This window comes from Nothobranchius furzeri, chromosome 1 (genome assembly GCF_043380555.1).
Source record: "Nothobranchius furzeri strain GRZ-AD chromosome 1, NfurGRZ-RIMD1, whole genome shotgun sequence".
NCBI lineage: Eukaryota > Metazoa > Chordata > Actinopteri > Cyprinodontiformes > Nothobranchiidae > Nothobranchius > Nothobranchius furzeri.
The window spans coordinates 30,668,729-30,684,592 of NC_091741.1; the positions used below are offsets into that span (position 1 = coordinate 30,668,729).

General features: G+C 46.3%; 1 protein-coding gene across 1 annotated transcript in view; it reads right to left on the bottom strand.

Annotated features, from left to right (window-relative positions):
* The window catches only part of rab33a (RAB33A, member RAS oncogene family), a 31,931-nt gene that overhangs the window by 6,687 nt on the left and 9,380 nt on the right, over window positions 1-15,864 (bottom strand). Inside the window, exons 2-4 of the mRNA XM_015955167.3 lie at window positions 7,576-7,716; window positions 1,272-1,352; window positions 1-1,200 (exon numbers count right to left, since the gene is read on the bottom strand). The exon at window positions 1-1,200 is cut by the window's left edge and continues 6,687 nt beyond it. Coding sequence (XP_015810653.3) covers window positions 976-1,200; window positions 1,272-1,352; window positions 7,576-7,716 — 447 coding nt within the window. The 3' untranslated portion in view covers window positions 1-975. The remainder of the gene's footprint in view (window positions 1,201-1,271; window positions 1,353-7,575; window positions 7,717-15,864) is intronic.

Here is a 15,864-nt window from a genome sequence, read left to right on the forward strand (position 1 = left end):
TGTATTACAAATCTGAGTAAAGTTGAACTTCAGGTCATCTCGGTCTGTTAAAACACGTCTCCACTTCCCCTCAAGCGTCACAAGCCATAGTCTCGCCACGACCCAAAGACAGAGTGCAGTCGTGGGGTGGAATCTATGGCTGTCATTCAAACTGTCTTCAAATGTAATTGGACAGCGGCGGGACCAATCAGAGCAACAAACAACGTGATGTAGTCATCACCATGGCAATCAGTCAACCGGGCAGTCTGCCGTACACCATCAAAGAAAAAGCAAAAACATCCTTTTTAAAAAAATAAAAGAAAGTCTAAATCATCCAGAGCCGTTACAAACATGTGCCATTGCTGAGTCGCATTCCTCTGTTGCAGCTCTGGTGCCACGCCCACCTAACGTCTAGAAAAACAGAGAGCGCTGTGATTGGCCCAACCTAAAACTGCTTGCGCCAGTGCTAGATCTGCTGAGGCTGCAGTGGAGCGTGGCTAGCCCGACCTGCAGAGCTAAATCTTATTCTACTGCTACGGTCTGTCTAGATGTTTAGGCTGCTTCTCCTCAACGGTCATGAAAACTACGCCAGAGGCAGCATTTTGATCGCAGTCGAGCAGTTAGTTTGAAAAAGCAAACGCTGGACTAAGCGTTTGAGTTGAACAGGAATCCGAGGCTTGCTTGTTCCCGGGAAGTGTCTGAACGTTGAGGTGAGTGGAAGAAGTTTCTTTATTGTAGTCTAAGAGGCAGCGTCGCGTCAGTCTGAAGCTGTTAAATGTACCGTTACCTACTTCCCCACAAACGGGATGTTTTAGTCTGAACTCTTCTTCTGTCCATCTCCTCCTAAATCACCGTGCTCTCAGCACATCTACTCACCCCACCGGCCTTTTAAACTCGAAACGTTTTCCTCCGCCCTCGTGTTCTCCTCGTCCCGCTACACACTGACTCCCACTCTTGTTCTCCCCCTTCTCTCATTCCCTCTTAAGCTCATTTTGCTCAACAGGGACAGTTACTTTTGGTTTCAGTCTCCTGTGAGAGCCTGACCCTCCCGTCCTCCCGCTCCACGTCTCTGTAGAGCAGAGACTTCTGGGCTTTCAGGCGGCAGGCCAGCGACATGAAGATGGAATCCACATTCTGGGTCTCCTTTGGGTCCTTCGCGGACGTCTCGAACAGCAGCATGTTGTGGGCGTCGGCGAACTTCAGCGCCATGTTGGAAGGCACCTGGGGATCACATGACCAATCAGATGAGAACGACTGAAAACATGTTGGAGGTTTTGCTCGAGAACACCAACCTGTATTTGATCCACGAGGTCACACTTGTTTCCCACAAGAACCCGAGGCACAGACGCAGACACCCGATGGCCGTTACACTCCTGAGACACAACAGAACACACAGCACCAGTGAATATTGTGTTTCTGTGACAGACAAGGCCACTGATTCGCTCTGATTGTTCCTTTTGGTCATAAGAAGGCCCAATTCACATAGCAAGATAATTATGCCAAATTTTGATCCGACACTACCCTACCTACAATGTTAAAGACCAAGTTTACTCGATTTTTTAATGCATCTGCAGTGGTCTCTAGTATAAATCAGGGCTATTCATTTCCGGGCCTCGAGGGCTGGTATCCAGCAGGTTTTAATGGTTTTTCTGGTTCAACAGATTTGATTCAATGGTTAAATCACCTGCACAGCAGCTCATCAGGCTCTGCAGAAGCCTGTTAATCACCTGCTGATTGAAATAAGGTGTGTTGAAGCAGGGTTAAAACTAAAACGTGCTGGATACCGGCCCTCGAGGTTCAGAAATGAATAGCCTTGGTATAAATTAATGCCTTTTGAGTTGATCTCTGTGGGAAAAATGCTCCGGTGCTCCTGTTTTGGGAACTAGAAGCTAGCAAGAGCAGAGGGGAGCAGAAGACAGTGGGTTTTGGAGTCTTATTTCCACTTGGACATCTCACTTCTGATTGGCTAACAGCAATATGACTCAAACGCCCGCAACACACCAGGCGCAGAAGCGTGACGAAGCGCTGTGGAACCACGAGCGCTTCGAATCGGCGCCCTTGTTGACTTACGCTCTCGGTCACATCAGCTGTGAAGCGCCACAAAGGCTCGCGTCGTGCAGCGATCATTTCGGAGCGAGCTCATTTTTTTTCGTGAGCTGTGAGAGAGTCGCGTAAATTCTGGCAGGAAGTCAAACCAAAGCAGAAGAAGCAGGCCGGTAAATTTAACAAAATAAAAGAAAATTTTCTAAATACAACACATTTTTGTGAATCTAAACACACTAGAGAGATCAAAATGAAAACACACACACACACACACACACACACACACACACACACACACACACACACACACTCACACACAGCAAGGGCACGGGGGTGGGGGGTGGAAAACAGTAGGCGTGAGCAGAAGCGCTCATTGAAAATTCTCTCCTGATGTGAACAGAGGAGGAGTGGACAGCGCAAGAATTTCGGGAGTGATCCACTTTGCGGCGCTTCGCAGCTGGTGTGTTCCGGGCGTAACACTGACTGAGGTTAGACGTCAAATATTCCTGTTGCTATAGCAACCCCAAGCTACAGCCCAGTCTGACAATAATTAGACTGGTTCGATTTATTTTTGTAGAATAAATGAAATCGTAATTTACTTTTTTACTTAACGAAATAAGAATCAATTTAGGGAATCTCGTTTATTTAGATGGAAATTTTCTGCAAGCATCATCAAATATAGGTTTTACCTCTTAAAGGGAACACATTTACCTCTTTTAAACAAGTTTTAATAGTTATGTAGTTGTATAGAAACCAGTGCATGAAGTCACACAGCTTGACACCGTCTAGAACACATGTGTCAGACACAAGGCCCGCGGAGCATTTTTATGTGGCCCGCGAGATAAATATCAAAAATATATTAAAACTGGCCCGCTGGCCGATTTTACCGCAAAGACTTCAACTCCCATGATGCTTTGCGGCGTCAGCGCGGAGCCGACGCACCCCCTCCTTTGTGTTTTTTCAGCGCCTGCTGCCGGTGTCTGCAGCTCGCTGTCTCGGACAAACTAAACACTCCTCTCACTCAGCGCCGAGTTCACTCAGCTGTTTTCTGACGTTGAAGCCCAGAAACGGAGATTCTAGCCGCTCAGTAATGTGTTCACGACTGAAAGAGAAAGTTTTCCTACTAACTTCCAGACAGATCTGATATAACTCCAGCGAGCAGCGACACGCTCAAACCAGCACGACTCTGTGGTTGTGTTTCCTCCCCGACACACAACAACGTGGTCAAGCTGCTCAGACATGTTCATCAGCACAAACCTATGTGAGCACCTGTTGTCATCTAATGTTGTCATTATTATGATGAGATGAACAAAACAACAGGAGTCTCCTCCTCAGCTCAGATCAACCCCATGATGCAGGTATCTGGCTGGAACAGGTGAGCATCACAGTAAACCAGTGGAGCAAACTGAGCTTTAAATATGTTGGTTTGATGCTCTTTTTCTGCTCCAAAACATGAAAGTTAACAGGTGAGATGTTGCATTTTCATTTAAGATAAAATTACATTTTTATTTTGTTGTTGGCCCGTGAGAAAAGATTTAACCTACAGTAAACAGGAAGTGGAAAGGCTGCAGATAGATGAATAGAATAGAAAATCCCTTTATTGTTCCTCAGTGGGGAAAGCTAGACGTCACAGCAGCGATGACACGTATTACAGGAGAAAAAAGGAGAATAAAAAATAAGAAAAATGAATAAACAAGAAAACATAAATCCTGAATAGATTTTAAAAATGCTGATTATACCACAAGTAATGAATACCACTGATGCCTTTTATTTAAAACTGACTTGCTCGTGTGTGATTTGGTTATTCCACATTCAGTGTTAATGCAGAAATAAGTTTGTTTCCACATTTAAAGGTTCAAATTTGCATATATGTTGATAAAGAAAATGTGCAAATTTGCCGTCACTTTTTCAAAAATATTAAGTTTGGCCCTCGACTCCGTCCCAGAGTTTCATTTCGGCCCCGTGTGAGTTTGAGTTTGACACCCCTGGTCTAGAATGAGCTACTTCAGGGCTCTGTCACATGAATGTGTAGCAGGGTGATCGTTTGCAGCTGGGTGGTGCTGCTTAACCAATCACCTGTAGAGGGCGCCCTGTTATAAAGACAGGGGTTGGTTCCCTTGCGTGGGTGATTGCCTCCATCGACATAAATATACTGGACATCTCCTTTCCATAGGCTTTCAATATCACGTTTCTGAGGCCAAATGGGAGGTGGCCACCACCGCCATTTTGACCGTGTCACAGGTTCCATCAAGCCCAGACAATTCTAAAAAAGGGAAGAGAGGAGGAGCTGAGGGTGTGGCTGTAAGGCTGGGATCAACTGACGACACCCGGTCGAACTAGCTACAAGCTAACCTGAAGCTAACCCTGGCTAACCCAAAGCTAATGCGGAGGTGGGAGCTAAGCTAACGGAGGTAGCAACCTAGCTACAGCCGGAGTTAACTGTGCACAACACCAGAGCTTCTGAGTCAGAGACACGCCGGGCTGACCGCTGGGGAGAACCGGGTGGGAAGATTTCCATCCCAGAGCTCCACAAGCCGTCAGCCCACGCATCAAACAGAAGTCGCGATCAGACAGAGATGCGCCGAGCTGCGGGGAGGGGAGAACCGGGTGGACAACATTGGTCTCCCGAGAGCTCCACAAGCCGATAGTGGGAACCCAGCTCCACCAACATGTTATATTTCAACCCATTTACTAAAGTGCAGCATTATGTTAAATGCACTGGGTTTGACCCTATTACATTTAAATTTCATGGTTAAACAGTACATGTTAAAATCTAAGCTCAGCTCGGCAGTGACCTAAAATACATAAATATAATTTTACTTACCGAAATAAATGAAGTGGAGACTCCTTGGATGCTCTATTAGTGCAATTAATGCCACAGCAAGTCATTTTGTCCAACAATTGTACAAATAATATCCAAACAAGAATACACACACACACAGAGACTCAAAATCCCGGAGCAGTTTCCAGACCAGACTGAGGCTCTACTGAGGCCTTTCCACGGAGCTAGCTCTGTGGTCACGTGGGTCTGATGCTCATTAATTATACAGAATTTTAGGCTTTTAATACACTTAAACAGAAGAGTGAGAAAAACATTCACCCCCCTCAGAGTTGTCATGAGTGTAAACTAGATCATTTAAACCAAAAACATGTTCTGGTACCAGGCTGTAAACATGTTTATTTCTGCTGTGAAATTGGTATTTTTACCATGGGAGTCAATGAGGATTTGCTCGCTTCTGACACCTGCCCCTAGTGGATGAGGGTGGAACTGCAGTTTATATCATTTCCGGGTTTGCCTCAATTTCAGAGCTGCATTGTGGGGGCTTGATTGCCTCTCACTAAACTGGCATTTACTTCCGGGTTGTCGAACCGGTCGTGTATGTGGCAGGGCTTGGCAAACTGTAAGTAAAATTATCCCTTCGGCGTTGGCGGCTTAGCAGTCTGTGTTAATCCTCTTAATGCTCTAGTCGTGGCTGGTGTCTGACCGATCAGCTCTGGGATGTACCAGTGTTTCGCCGGCTCAGGTGGGCAAACTAACGCCTAAGGTATGTACCCTGCCCTTTTTCACCATTCAGCTGCTCATTTTAATTAGCTTTTGGCTCATTTTAGAGTCTGCACCAACGCACTCTGCTGTTTTGCTTCTCCAGATTTTTAAGATTAGTTCCTGGCTCCCACGAGCAGAGGACACGAGTTCCCAGCATCGCCTGGATGTGACAGCGGCTGGTCCCGCTTGACCTATACCAGATCGGATCCATGGCCGCCAACGACATCGCCTCCTAGGCTAGGCTGTGTAGTGGAACTCACTCTGGTCCAGGAAGGACCACCTCTCTGGTGTCTCCAGCAGCAGAAACTATCGAGCTGTTTAGCTCTTTGCTGTGCGTAGCGCACGTCTGGCACGTATCTGAGCAAGACTGAGTGCTCTTTTAAAATTATTTTGCTTCTTTTTTATTTATTTTAGACAGCCTGCAACTCCTGGCTGGTGAACTAGCAGGCAGTCCATCTTTTTAACACATTTAGCCAACTGTTTGTTGTTTTTGTTTTTATTAGTTTCTTTATTTTATTGCAGGCTGCTTACTCCCAGTGGGCACCATCGGCCATGGTGGTGGGAGTTTTCAAAATGTGTGTGTGTTCCTTCATCGTGCATCTCCTAGATGCATGGCACGGTGACGGGGGTGACTTTAGTTTGGTTTGATGTGTTTTGTTTGGTTGGCCGAATTGGACCCTGGTAAGCTTCAGCCTGTTCAGATTAATTTAGTATCTTTTCTTTCTCTTTTATATTTTAAATAAAAGCATGACATTGGTCAGACCACTTCTCCTGCCTGATCTGTAGAGTGGACCTGTGTGTCCTTATTTCCTGGGGTGCAACTCCCCAGGTGGCGTTGTGTGTTACTGGCAACTACAGCCACCCCGGATGCCACAAATGCAAATAAGCCGTTACCGTCCACGTCCACTCATCCACTGATAGGCTGCTATAAGGCGAAGAGCTGAGATATCTGGGAGGGGCTTGGAGTACCGCTGCTGTTCCTCCAGCAGGTGGTGGTGGTGGTGGGGTCTATGCTAATTATTCCAATTGTGACATCACAAAAAGGGCCACTTTAAAATGGCTTGTTGAAGCAAATGATTCCTGACAGTAAACACTAATAGAAGCGTTTTTATTCACATCTGGGGTGTTGATGGAGGCAGTAGAGACACACAAGGCAACACAAAAGGAAGTGACATTGGCAAATTGTCCCCGTTAACAAACCTTTCCTGTCCTTTACTTTCGTCACGTTGAGTAAAGCCTGATTCATGCTTCTCCATCTGCGTCAGTGCGGAGACACGCAACGTCCTTGCGGAGCTGCCGGAGAGCTCCGCAAGGACGGACGGAGTCGAGCTCTCTTTTCTAAACATCCGTCAGTCGAGACGGACAACGCAAGCTTGTGATTGGTCAGGACGCCGCTGTCGTCTACACCGCCGCCATTGCGCCCTCAAAAACATAAAGAGAGCCGAGGATAACTAGCAGCAGACACGGAGAAGCTTGAAGAATACCTCGCGAAAAAACTCTAAAATATGAATGTTTAATTCTCCCGTGACTGGAGGAGTGTAAAGATGCGCAGCAAGCGTTTTTATTTGTGGACGGAAATGACAGGAAACGTGGGTTTAGAGGTGGTGAGCGCATGAACAGGTGGAGGATGATGAGAGACAAATTTGTGTTAAAAAGTATCTTATATACAAAAAACACAATATAAACACACGATCTTGGACCAGATACATGACAGGATACCACAGAGCAGCGCTACGCCCTCTGGTGTCCTGGCGGGGAATTGCTTTGCAACACTCTCCAGGAGACGGAGAAGTATGAGAGCAAAACGCTTCCGTCAATCCGTGCGTGTCTGTCCCTTGCGGAGCTGACGGAGAAGCATGAACCAGGCTTTATTCCATGTTTGTCTCTCTACAGGTGAATAATCTTTTTTAAGATTGTGGCTCAACCAAAACCTGACAGCAAGACACCAACACAATCCATTATCTTTGACTCACTGCAACTGTGTCAAGGAGCCATTGTGTACTAATTACCTCTATCCATGTCTGCAGGTTGCGGAAGGAAGCCATCTTAGTAACATCGTACACGAAGACCACAGCATGGACATTCCGGTAGTAGTGTTCCACCATGGACTTCCGAAAGCGTTCCTGGCCTGCTGTGTCCCACACCTGCACCTGTAGGGGAGAGGCGGTGGCAGAAAGGAGGGGGGTTGTATTCAAGTTAGATCACCTGCCTCTGAGAGACGAGGTGTCCGTGTGAATATATCTCATCGTTTACAGGATGCATTAGAATGAAACCCTCAGAAGTGAGTCACTGGATGAAAGTCTTTTCAGGTCAGGTCGGCAACCTGTTCCCATCAAAGAGCCATTATTACCCGTTTCCCACAGTAAAGAAAACACCGCAGCAGCCGCAGCGTTGTGGGCGGGGCCTACCCTCAGACAGCAGAGAGCTGCTCACAACAGGTGACAGCAGCCGGTACCGGTCGCTCGCATGGGCGTCGCACCCGTGGGGGATTCAACACCCACACTTTTCCAGCTGTTTTGCTCACCTCCACACCAGTCTGGTTTCTTTATGTCGCACTCACTCTGTTTGCCTCATCTCCTTCTTCACCTCCCGCTTCTGACAGCCGATGTCGGGTTTCCAGGAGAGCAGGAGAGGGAGGGACGGAAGAGCTCGACTGAATTCATAATTTTACATCTTGACATTAGCTGTACAAAGTCTGAGTTTGATAAAGTGAAGAACAACAATTTGCAGAGGTTTATAACAGGCGCGGCACCAGATTTTCATTTTTGGGTGGGCCACGGTAATTCTGGACGGACCTTAATAAGCAGTGACTTCAGTGAAGCAGGCAGGTCGCGCTAGAAAATGTCATTTAAAAAGACGTCATAAATGTGTTCCCCCGTCATTTTTATTTATAAAATATGAAGTAAAAACTCACAATTTAATTTTCATTCATTTGTCATTAATGTGTAGTCTACACCCGTGCGTTAAGTGTAGACTGAGTGCCCGTGCGTTAGTGCTGAGTGAAAGCAAAGCATCCAGTCCACCTCTCCAAATGCGTAAAATGTGCATCAGCCGCTAGTTAGGCGCGCCGCGCGCACCATCAGCTACGTCAGCCCAGACAAGAGCAGAGCAACTAGAGAAAGAATAGAGGATAATTGTGTCTGGATGTGGATGGAGATTACATTTTACAGCAGCCTGATCATCATTTAAATAGTAAACCATCAGCTGTCTTCTAGTCCACGCTATCAGCATTATTTTAATTGGTGTGTGTGTGTGTGTGTGTGTGTGTGTGTTTTCCACTTCAAACTAACCAACCAGACCAGTGTGTCCAGTAACGTTACAATTAAACAGTTTCACTTCATGTAGGCTAGGAACATTTCACCTGCCGTGGCCCGACCGCTTCTGCTCCACATAAACTTTGTGCGTGATCAAATGTCTCTACAGGTGCTTTCTGAGCTGAAGAGGCTTTTCTGCCTCAGACTGGATGCATCATGCGTCTCCATATTAGAGACGGGAACAAGCGCTGTTCAGCCAAAGTTTCATAATTTCATAAAAAGAACATTTTTCCAAGTGACACATCCCTCAGAGAGACCGGGTTTCCAGAACGCTTCAGTGGGAGGAAATCTTATCGCATGCGCCGTGGTTCTGCACTGCGCTGCGAACCCCTCTACAGATCTTCAGCCCACTGTCCACCGTGGGCGCTCCGAGCCGCGCTGAACACAGTGTCCATTATAAAGCTCTGATGTTCTGATGGGAATCAAGTTACCTCTGCGATGTGCGTATTAAAATGTCAGCTCATCCATGCGCATCAGTGTGCGTCGGGGTAATTCTTTCAAACCAAGCAACATCCTTGAGTTTATCCGTCAAAATAAACAGTCAAATGGAAATATCTGTAAGCTGCCATTTAACTGTTTTGCCTTCTTGTGAAGATTAATGCAAAGAGAAACAACTAAACCTGATTAACCCCAGAGCCGTGCGCACTGCGCTGTACGTCGTGACTGTAAATGAGGGGAAACGATTTAATCGGATCCTTTTCTCTTCAACATGGTTTAATGTAAAGTTTCATTCAGTACAAACTTTAGTTACACCAATCTAACGAGACAGAGCCTGGATTTGTATTCTGAACAGTTTAAACATGTTTAAAACGGAGACATGCGTGACGCGTCTAAAATTCGCACCTGCTCCGCTGTTATGGAAATTAAACTAACAAGATGAATAACATGAACTTATTTTAGGCACAGACAACATCTCCCACACTTTTGAAAATCTTGCAACGCGCCTGTTCGCTCGTGTACGTCATAGTTATCTTTCATAAGACGATAATCAATAAAACGATTTATATAAAGTGGATCCAGAAGTTGTAGCCCGTCTCTGCTACAATATTTAGATATTTTTCACCCTGTTGGTGGTTTTACTGAGCAGGTGCCCCTTTTGTCATACGTTTCTTTTTAAAACGCTGCGAGCACAAGCGTGACGCGTCTACCCGGTCTCACAGTAAGACCGGGTTGGACCTGTTCAGGTTTACACAGACAATCTTTACATTTAGAATTGGCATACAGATGTAAAATTTATGCAGTAAAATATAAATCATTTTATTTAAATATCCATTCATTATTTTACAAGCACAGAGAGCCGCATCAGATGGATGGAAGAGCCGCATGCGGCTCCAGAGCCGCAGTTGCCGACCCCTGTGCTAGCCTACTTTATTGTCCCCAACAATTTTTAAACCCCACTCAAGTGTATGGTTATTGTCCCCCAGCAATTCTGACAACAAACTGACGCCCTTGGGTGATTTAATTTATCATCGGCAACAAATAGCTCCTTTTATAGTGATGAAAACAAAACAATGGTTATATTCAGATGATGGTATACCAACGGCATAATAATAATAATAACAATAATAATAATAATAATAGTTGATTTTATGTAGATTTATTCAACAACAAAACCAAATTATTGAATTAAATCAATGTGATGCATGCAATATATTTGTTGTACATAATGCTGTTCATTTGTCATCAACACTTTTCTGTTTTGTCTGTGGGCCGAGGGCCTCGCTGATTCAGACACACTGCTTCCCCATGTTATGTGAACAGAGCTTTGTGTGTTTGTGAGTCAGCATTAGAGGGCATCTGAAGGCTACAGACACACTATTCAACATTCTCATCCTTGAAAAACACTGATGCAGGAAAACACAGTTGTCACTGTATGAATTTTTTATATTTTGGCTGAATACTGGCCGGAAAACTGAGATGAATAAAATAAAATAAATTACACATATAGCTGTAGATAAACTAAATATTAGAATGTTGGAAACCTTTCAGTAACACTAAAATCTTGACAGCTCTGATAACTAACATTTTTTCTGTGAACCAAAACTATCTTACCATATGTTTGTTATGGTACCATATCAATATTTAACTTAATAGATATAACTTTTAAGATAAATATACACACAACTCTATTATCCACAGTTGCAAAGGCTCTCCAACAGGCTTGCAAGGACAGATGGAGTAGAGCCTATTTTTAACTATCTGTAGAAAGTGATGGAGACCGCAAACCTGTGACTGGTCAGAATGCCGCTTCCTTTAACTTTGTCAACAGCACCGACACTCCCCCTCAAAACAAATAAAATGAGAGCCGAAGAAATCTAGCAGCAGACACGGAAGTGAAATGAAATAAATGTTTATACAAAGACACACTTTAGCTGCATTATTTATGTCAGTTAAATATTTTTTTAATTTACACATTATTAGATTTTTTTCTGCATGAATATTTGGTAGGAACTATTTTGTAGCATGTTTCTTTTTTTTTTTTTGATGAATAAGAAAAAATCCTTTATTTATTTTTCTTTTGTCTTTTTTTTTTTTACCGTGTCCTGTCTGGCTGTGAAGCAAACAGAATTGATGTCTGAATGCTGGTGACAAGCCTTACAGATTTACTCTCAGGTGGAGCATCAAAGCGTCTGCTTTTAATGTCACGCCTGATACTTAAAACTTTATTGTTATTGTTTTTGAATGCTTTGTAATTCCGACCAGACACGGAGACAGAGGTGAAAGAGAAAGGAAAAGAAAAGGTGGGGAGAGAGGGGGTAGGGGGTGGAGGGGTTCCACGAAAATAAACAATAATGAACAAGAGTCTGCTTCTAGACCTGCAGAAAAAGACAAAAAAAGCAAAAGGGCAAAAAAAAGGGACACAACAACAATACAACAAGATCTAGCTATCACTGCGTCAACTTGATGAAGAAATATATAATCAACATTGCTTAACTGAAGAATCACGATAATAAATCACAGTGCATTAAGTGCCCCCCATAGTCTTAAGACATGTGTTGAACGTGCCCAAGCCCATACTTTAGAGAGCACCATGTGAGCACCTGTGTGTGTACACGCGCTTGTTTATGTAAGGTTTATCTATAGGAGCGTCCAACAGAGAGTGTGAGGGACCACAGATCCGCCCCCCAAAGATGCGTAGGAGACGGCAGGAGCTCCAAGTCCCAGAGATCCAGGCGCTGCCCCAGAACACAGGAACCCCAAGGAGACTGCAACCAGAAAGGCCCCCGCCCCCCTCGAGAGGCACAGAGGATCGCCCCGGGAGCCACAACCAGCAGCCGGCAGAGTCCCGGGAGACATCAGCGGCAAGCCCACAGGCCCGCCCGCAGCCTCCCACCCCCCTAGCCGGCCGAGCCCGGAACTCAGCGACCCGGGACCCAGGGGCGACCACCCCCGCCGGGGACCCAGCAGAGCCCAGGGACCCAGACCCCACCAGGCAGCCACCGGGATCTATCAGGCAGATGCCAAAATCTTAAACCCCCAGACCCGGTTGCCATGAACACTCAGGCAGACCATGGCACAACCCCTCACACCAGGTGTGGCAGGGGGAGGGGGGACGAAGATCTATATCATCAAAAGAAGTTCAAGGAGAGGGGAGGAGTCAAAGGCCCCACCTGACATATACAGTCATACACAAACACAGTCACACGCTCCCTTCCTCATGCTCACACATGCACATACAACCCAAGACTTACAAAAATGCACGCCGTACACTCACTCATGCTCCCCATACACACCCTATTGACTCTGGTCCCGGTACTGCTGCACATGGGGTACAACCATCACCGGTAACCAGAGTTCGACCCTTTCTGCTGGGGTGCTGATGAGCAGGCTCCCTCGCCCGACGCTGAGCACAGCAACCCACCTCCTCAGACCCCAACCAGACGGCCAGATCTCCCTCCTAGCCTCCAGCCCCAGGAAGCCAAGCAACAACAGAGGTGCGTTAAGACCCCTAGTCTCCCTCGGCCTGCTCCAATATAGTGTTGTGTGATCATGAGGTGTATTCCATGGCTGTGGTGAGTGGGCAGTGCGGGCATCATCCGGCATATGCCAGCTGATGCCATCGCACCACCCCACTTACACCCTCAGCCCTCGGTGTCTAAGTGCGGTTTAAAATTGGAAGTGGGCACCGGCACCCGGGAGGAGGCTGAGATATCCCCCTGCCAAGTGCCGTTGAATGTGCTCACTCCCAAGGCCCTAAGTGTGTGTTTGTGTGGAATGTCGTCGGTGGAAGTGTATAAGGTGCAAATAAAATTGGGGGGCAGGTTGCCACAGGAATGCGGAAATGGGGTCCATACCCGCACTCCCTGACTTGCCCACCCCCCAAGGTCCTATGTGTATGTTTGTGTGATGATGTGAGGGAGCAGGAGGGGAGAAATATGCGGGGATGGGGAGGAATGGCTGGTTGGGCTTAGCCCTCCAGGGAGCCAGCTCCCCTACTGGCCCCAATAGGCACCTCTGTGATCAAACTGCCACCCAGGGCATGGAGACCCCAGCCCATCCTGCCAGGACCCAAAGCAGCAGCATTACAGAGCCTCATGGAGTCCGAGGGCACCAACCCAGCCCCTCCCCAGCAGAATATCTATGCCCATCCCTGCATTTGCACAACTTCCAGAATATATAAGACATGGGACATCCAGGTAAGGTTGGGTCCTCCCCCTCCTGGACCTCCCCCTCCCCGTGATGGAACGGCAGAGGAGCCAAGGTCTACCTGAGGCCCCCAAACCCGGGCCAGGCACTGCTGCATGTTCCTGCCTTCTTCTCAGCAGCATACATGTCAGGACCCGACCCCCAAGGCCCCGCCCAGATCCCCACATGGGGCCAGCCACCCCCCAAACCCAGAGCCCCCAGGCCCCCACCCAGACCCGCCCAGGGGCAATGCAGCCACCAAGCAGTGACCCATGGTTGCCGCCAAGATCCCCAAGGGGCCCCACTCACAACCGCCAGCAGTCCACCCCCCGAGGCAAGCATGTTTATTTCTGCTGGGACATATTTAGCTGTTGCACACTTTTTTTTTTCTTCAATGGCCATTTCTCAATACTCAAGTACGCTAGAACGTTATGTGTACTAGTCAAGAATGTTCTTGGCAAAGACACCAGAAAGTCCTTTCTATCGAGTACGGGAGGACGAGGACAGCATTTGAAACAGAACCATACTCTGTTGTGTCCTGGCAAGCACTACTTCTTGCTACGGTTAAAAAAACAATCTAACATGAAAATAAAAGCTTAATTTGTTCCTTAAATATCAAAATAACAATGAAAATGCATGACTTGTATGATATTTAGCCCACTTTTGATCAAAACAATAATCAAAACTAATAAAATATTAGAATTTCCCACTCCTCAATGAATAACTATTTTAAATTTTACATCAGAACAAAGCTACACTGCTTTTATTTTGATAGTGTGTGTGTCCGAAAATACGGGAAGGATTATTGTAAGAGCGCATTTTGAGGTCGATGATGTCACAGCGCAGCGACGAGTACTGTCCGAATTCCAAGAATATTCATTCTTGCGTCCTCAAATGCATCCTCGCTCCGCCATCATTTCGAGGACGGGTCTGTTGTGTCCTCACCAAGCCCCCACAATGTGGCTCAAAAATTGAAGCAATCCCGGAAGTACCACAAATTGCAGTACCACCCTCATCCACTAGGGGCTGGTGTCAGAAACGAGCTAATCCTCATTGACTCCCATGTTAAAAATACCAATTTCACAGCAGAAATAAACATGTTTACAGCCTGGTACCAGAACATGTTTTTGGTTTAAATGATCTAGTTTACACTCATGACAACTCTGAGGGGGGTGAATTTTTTTCTCACTCTTCTGTTTAAGTGTATTAAAAGCCTAAAATTCTGTATAATTAACCACATAACAAAGCTAGCTCCGTGGAAAGGCCTCAGTAGAGCCTCGGTCTGGCCTGGAAACTGTTCCGGGATTTTGAGTCTCTGTGTTTGTGTATTCTTGTTTGGATATTATTTGTGCAATTGTTGGACAAAATGACTTGCTGTGGCATTAATTGCACTAATAGAGCGTCCAAGGAGTCTCCACTTCATTTTTTCGGTAAGTAAAATTATATTTATGTATTTTAGGTCACTGCCGAGCTGAGCTTAGATTTTAACATGTACTGTTTAACCATGAAATTTAAATGTAATAGGGTAAATCCCAGTGCATTTAACATAATGCTGCACTTTAGAAAATGGGTTGAAATATAACATGTTGGTGGAGCTGGGTTCCCACTATCGGCTTGTGGAGCTCTCGGGAGACCGATGTTTTCCACCCATTTCTCCCCTCCCCACAGCCCGGTCCATCTCTGTCTGATCGCAGCTTCTGTGTGCTGTGCGGCTGCCGGCTTGTGGAGCTCTGGGATGGAAACCTTTCCACCCGGTTCTCCCCAGCGGCAGCTCTGCGCATCTCAAATCGCAGCGGTGCTTGTCTGCTGTGCGGCTGCCGGGCTTATGGAGCTCTCGGGAGACCTCTGTGTTCCACCCGGTTTTACCCAGCGGTAAGCCCGGCGAATCTCTGACTCAGAAGCTCTGGTGTTGTGCACAGTTAACTCCGGTTGTAGCTAGGTTGCTGCCTCCGTTAGCTTAGCTCCCACCCCCGCGTTAGCTTTGGGTTAGCTTCAGGTTAGCTTGTAGCTATTTCGACCGGGTGTCGTCAGTTGATCCCAGCCTTACAGCCCCCACCCTCAGCTCCGGTCCTTGCTAGACCGGTGTCGGTACAGGATCTGCTCAGGTGCAAGATCGGCTCGGGGTCCTTCGACTGCCGATGACGTCAAAGTACGGCAATCCCACTAGGACAAAATACACTACACATCTATACTGTTGGAAAGAATTTAGCAGTTTCGTTATTAAAATAATGTTTCTTAAGACGTAAGTTTGTGTTTATAATGGTATTTGTAAAATAAAACACTATTTTATTCATAATGTTGAACTCCTCTTTGAGCACATCCCTTGAAGGATCATAGGTATTAGCAACACCTGTGAAA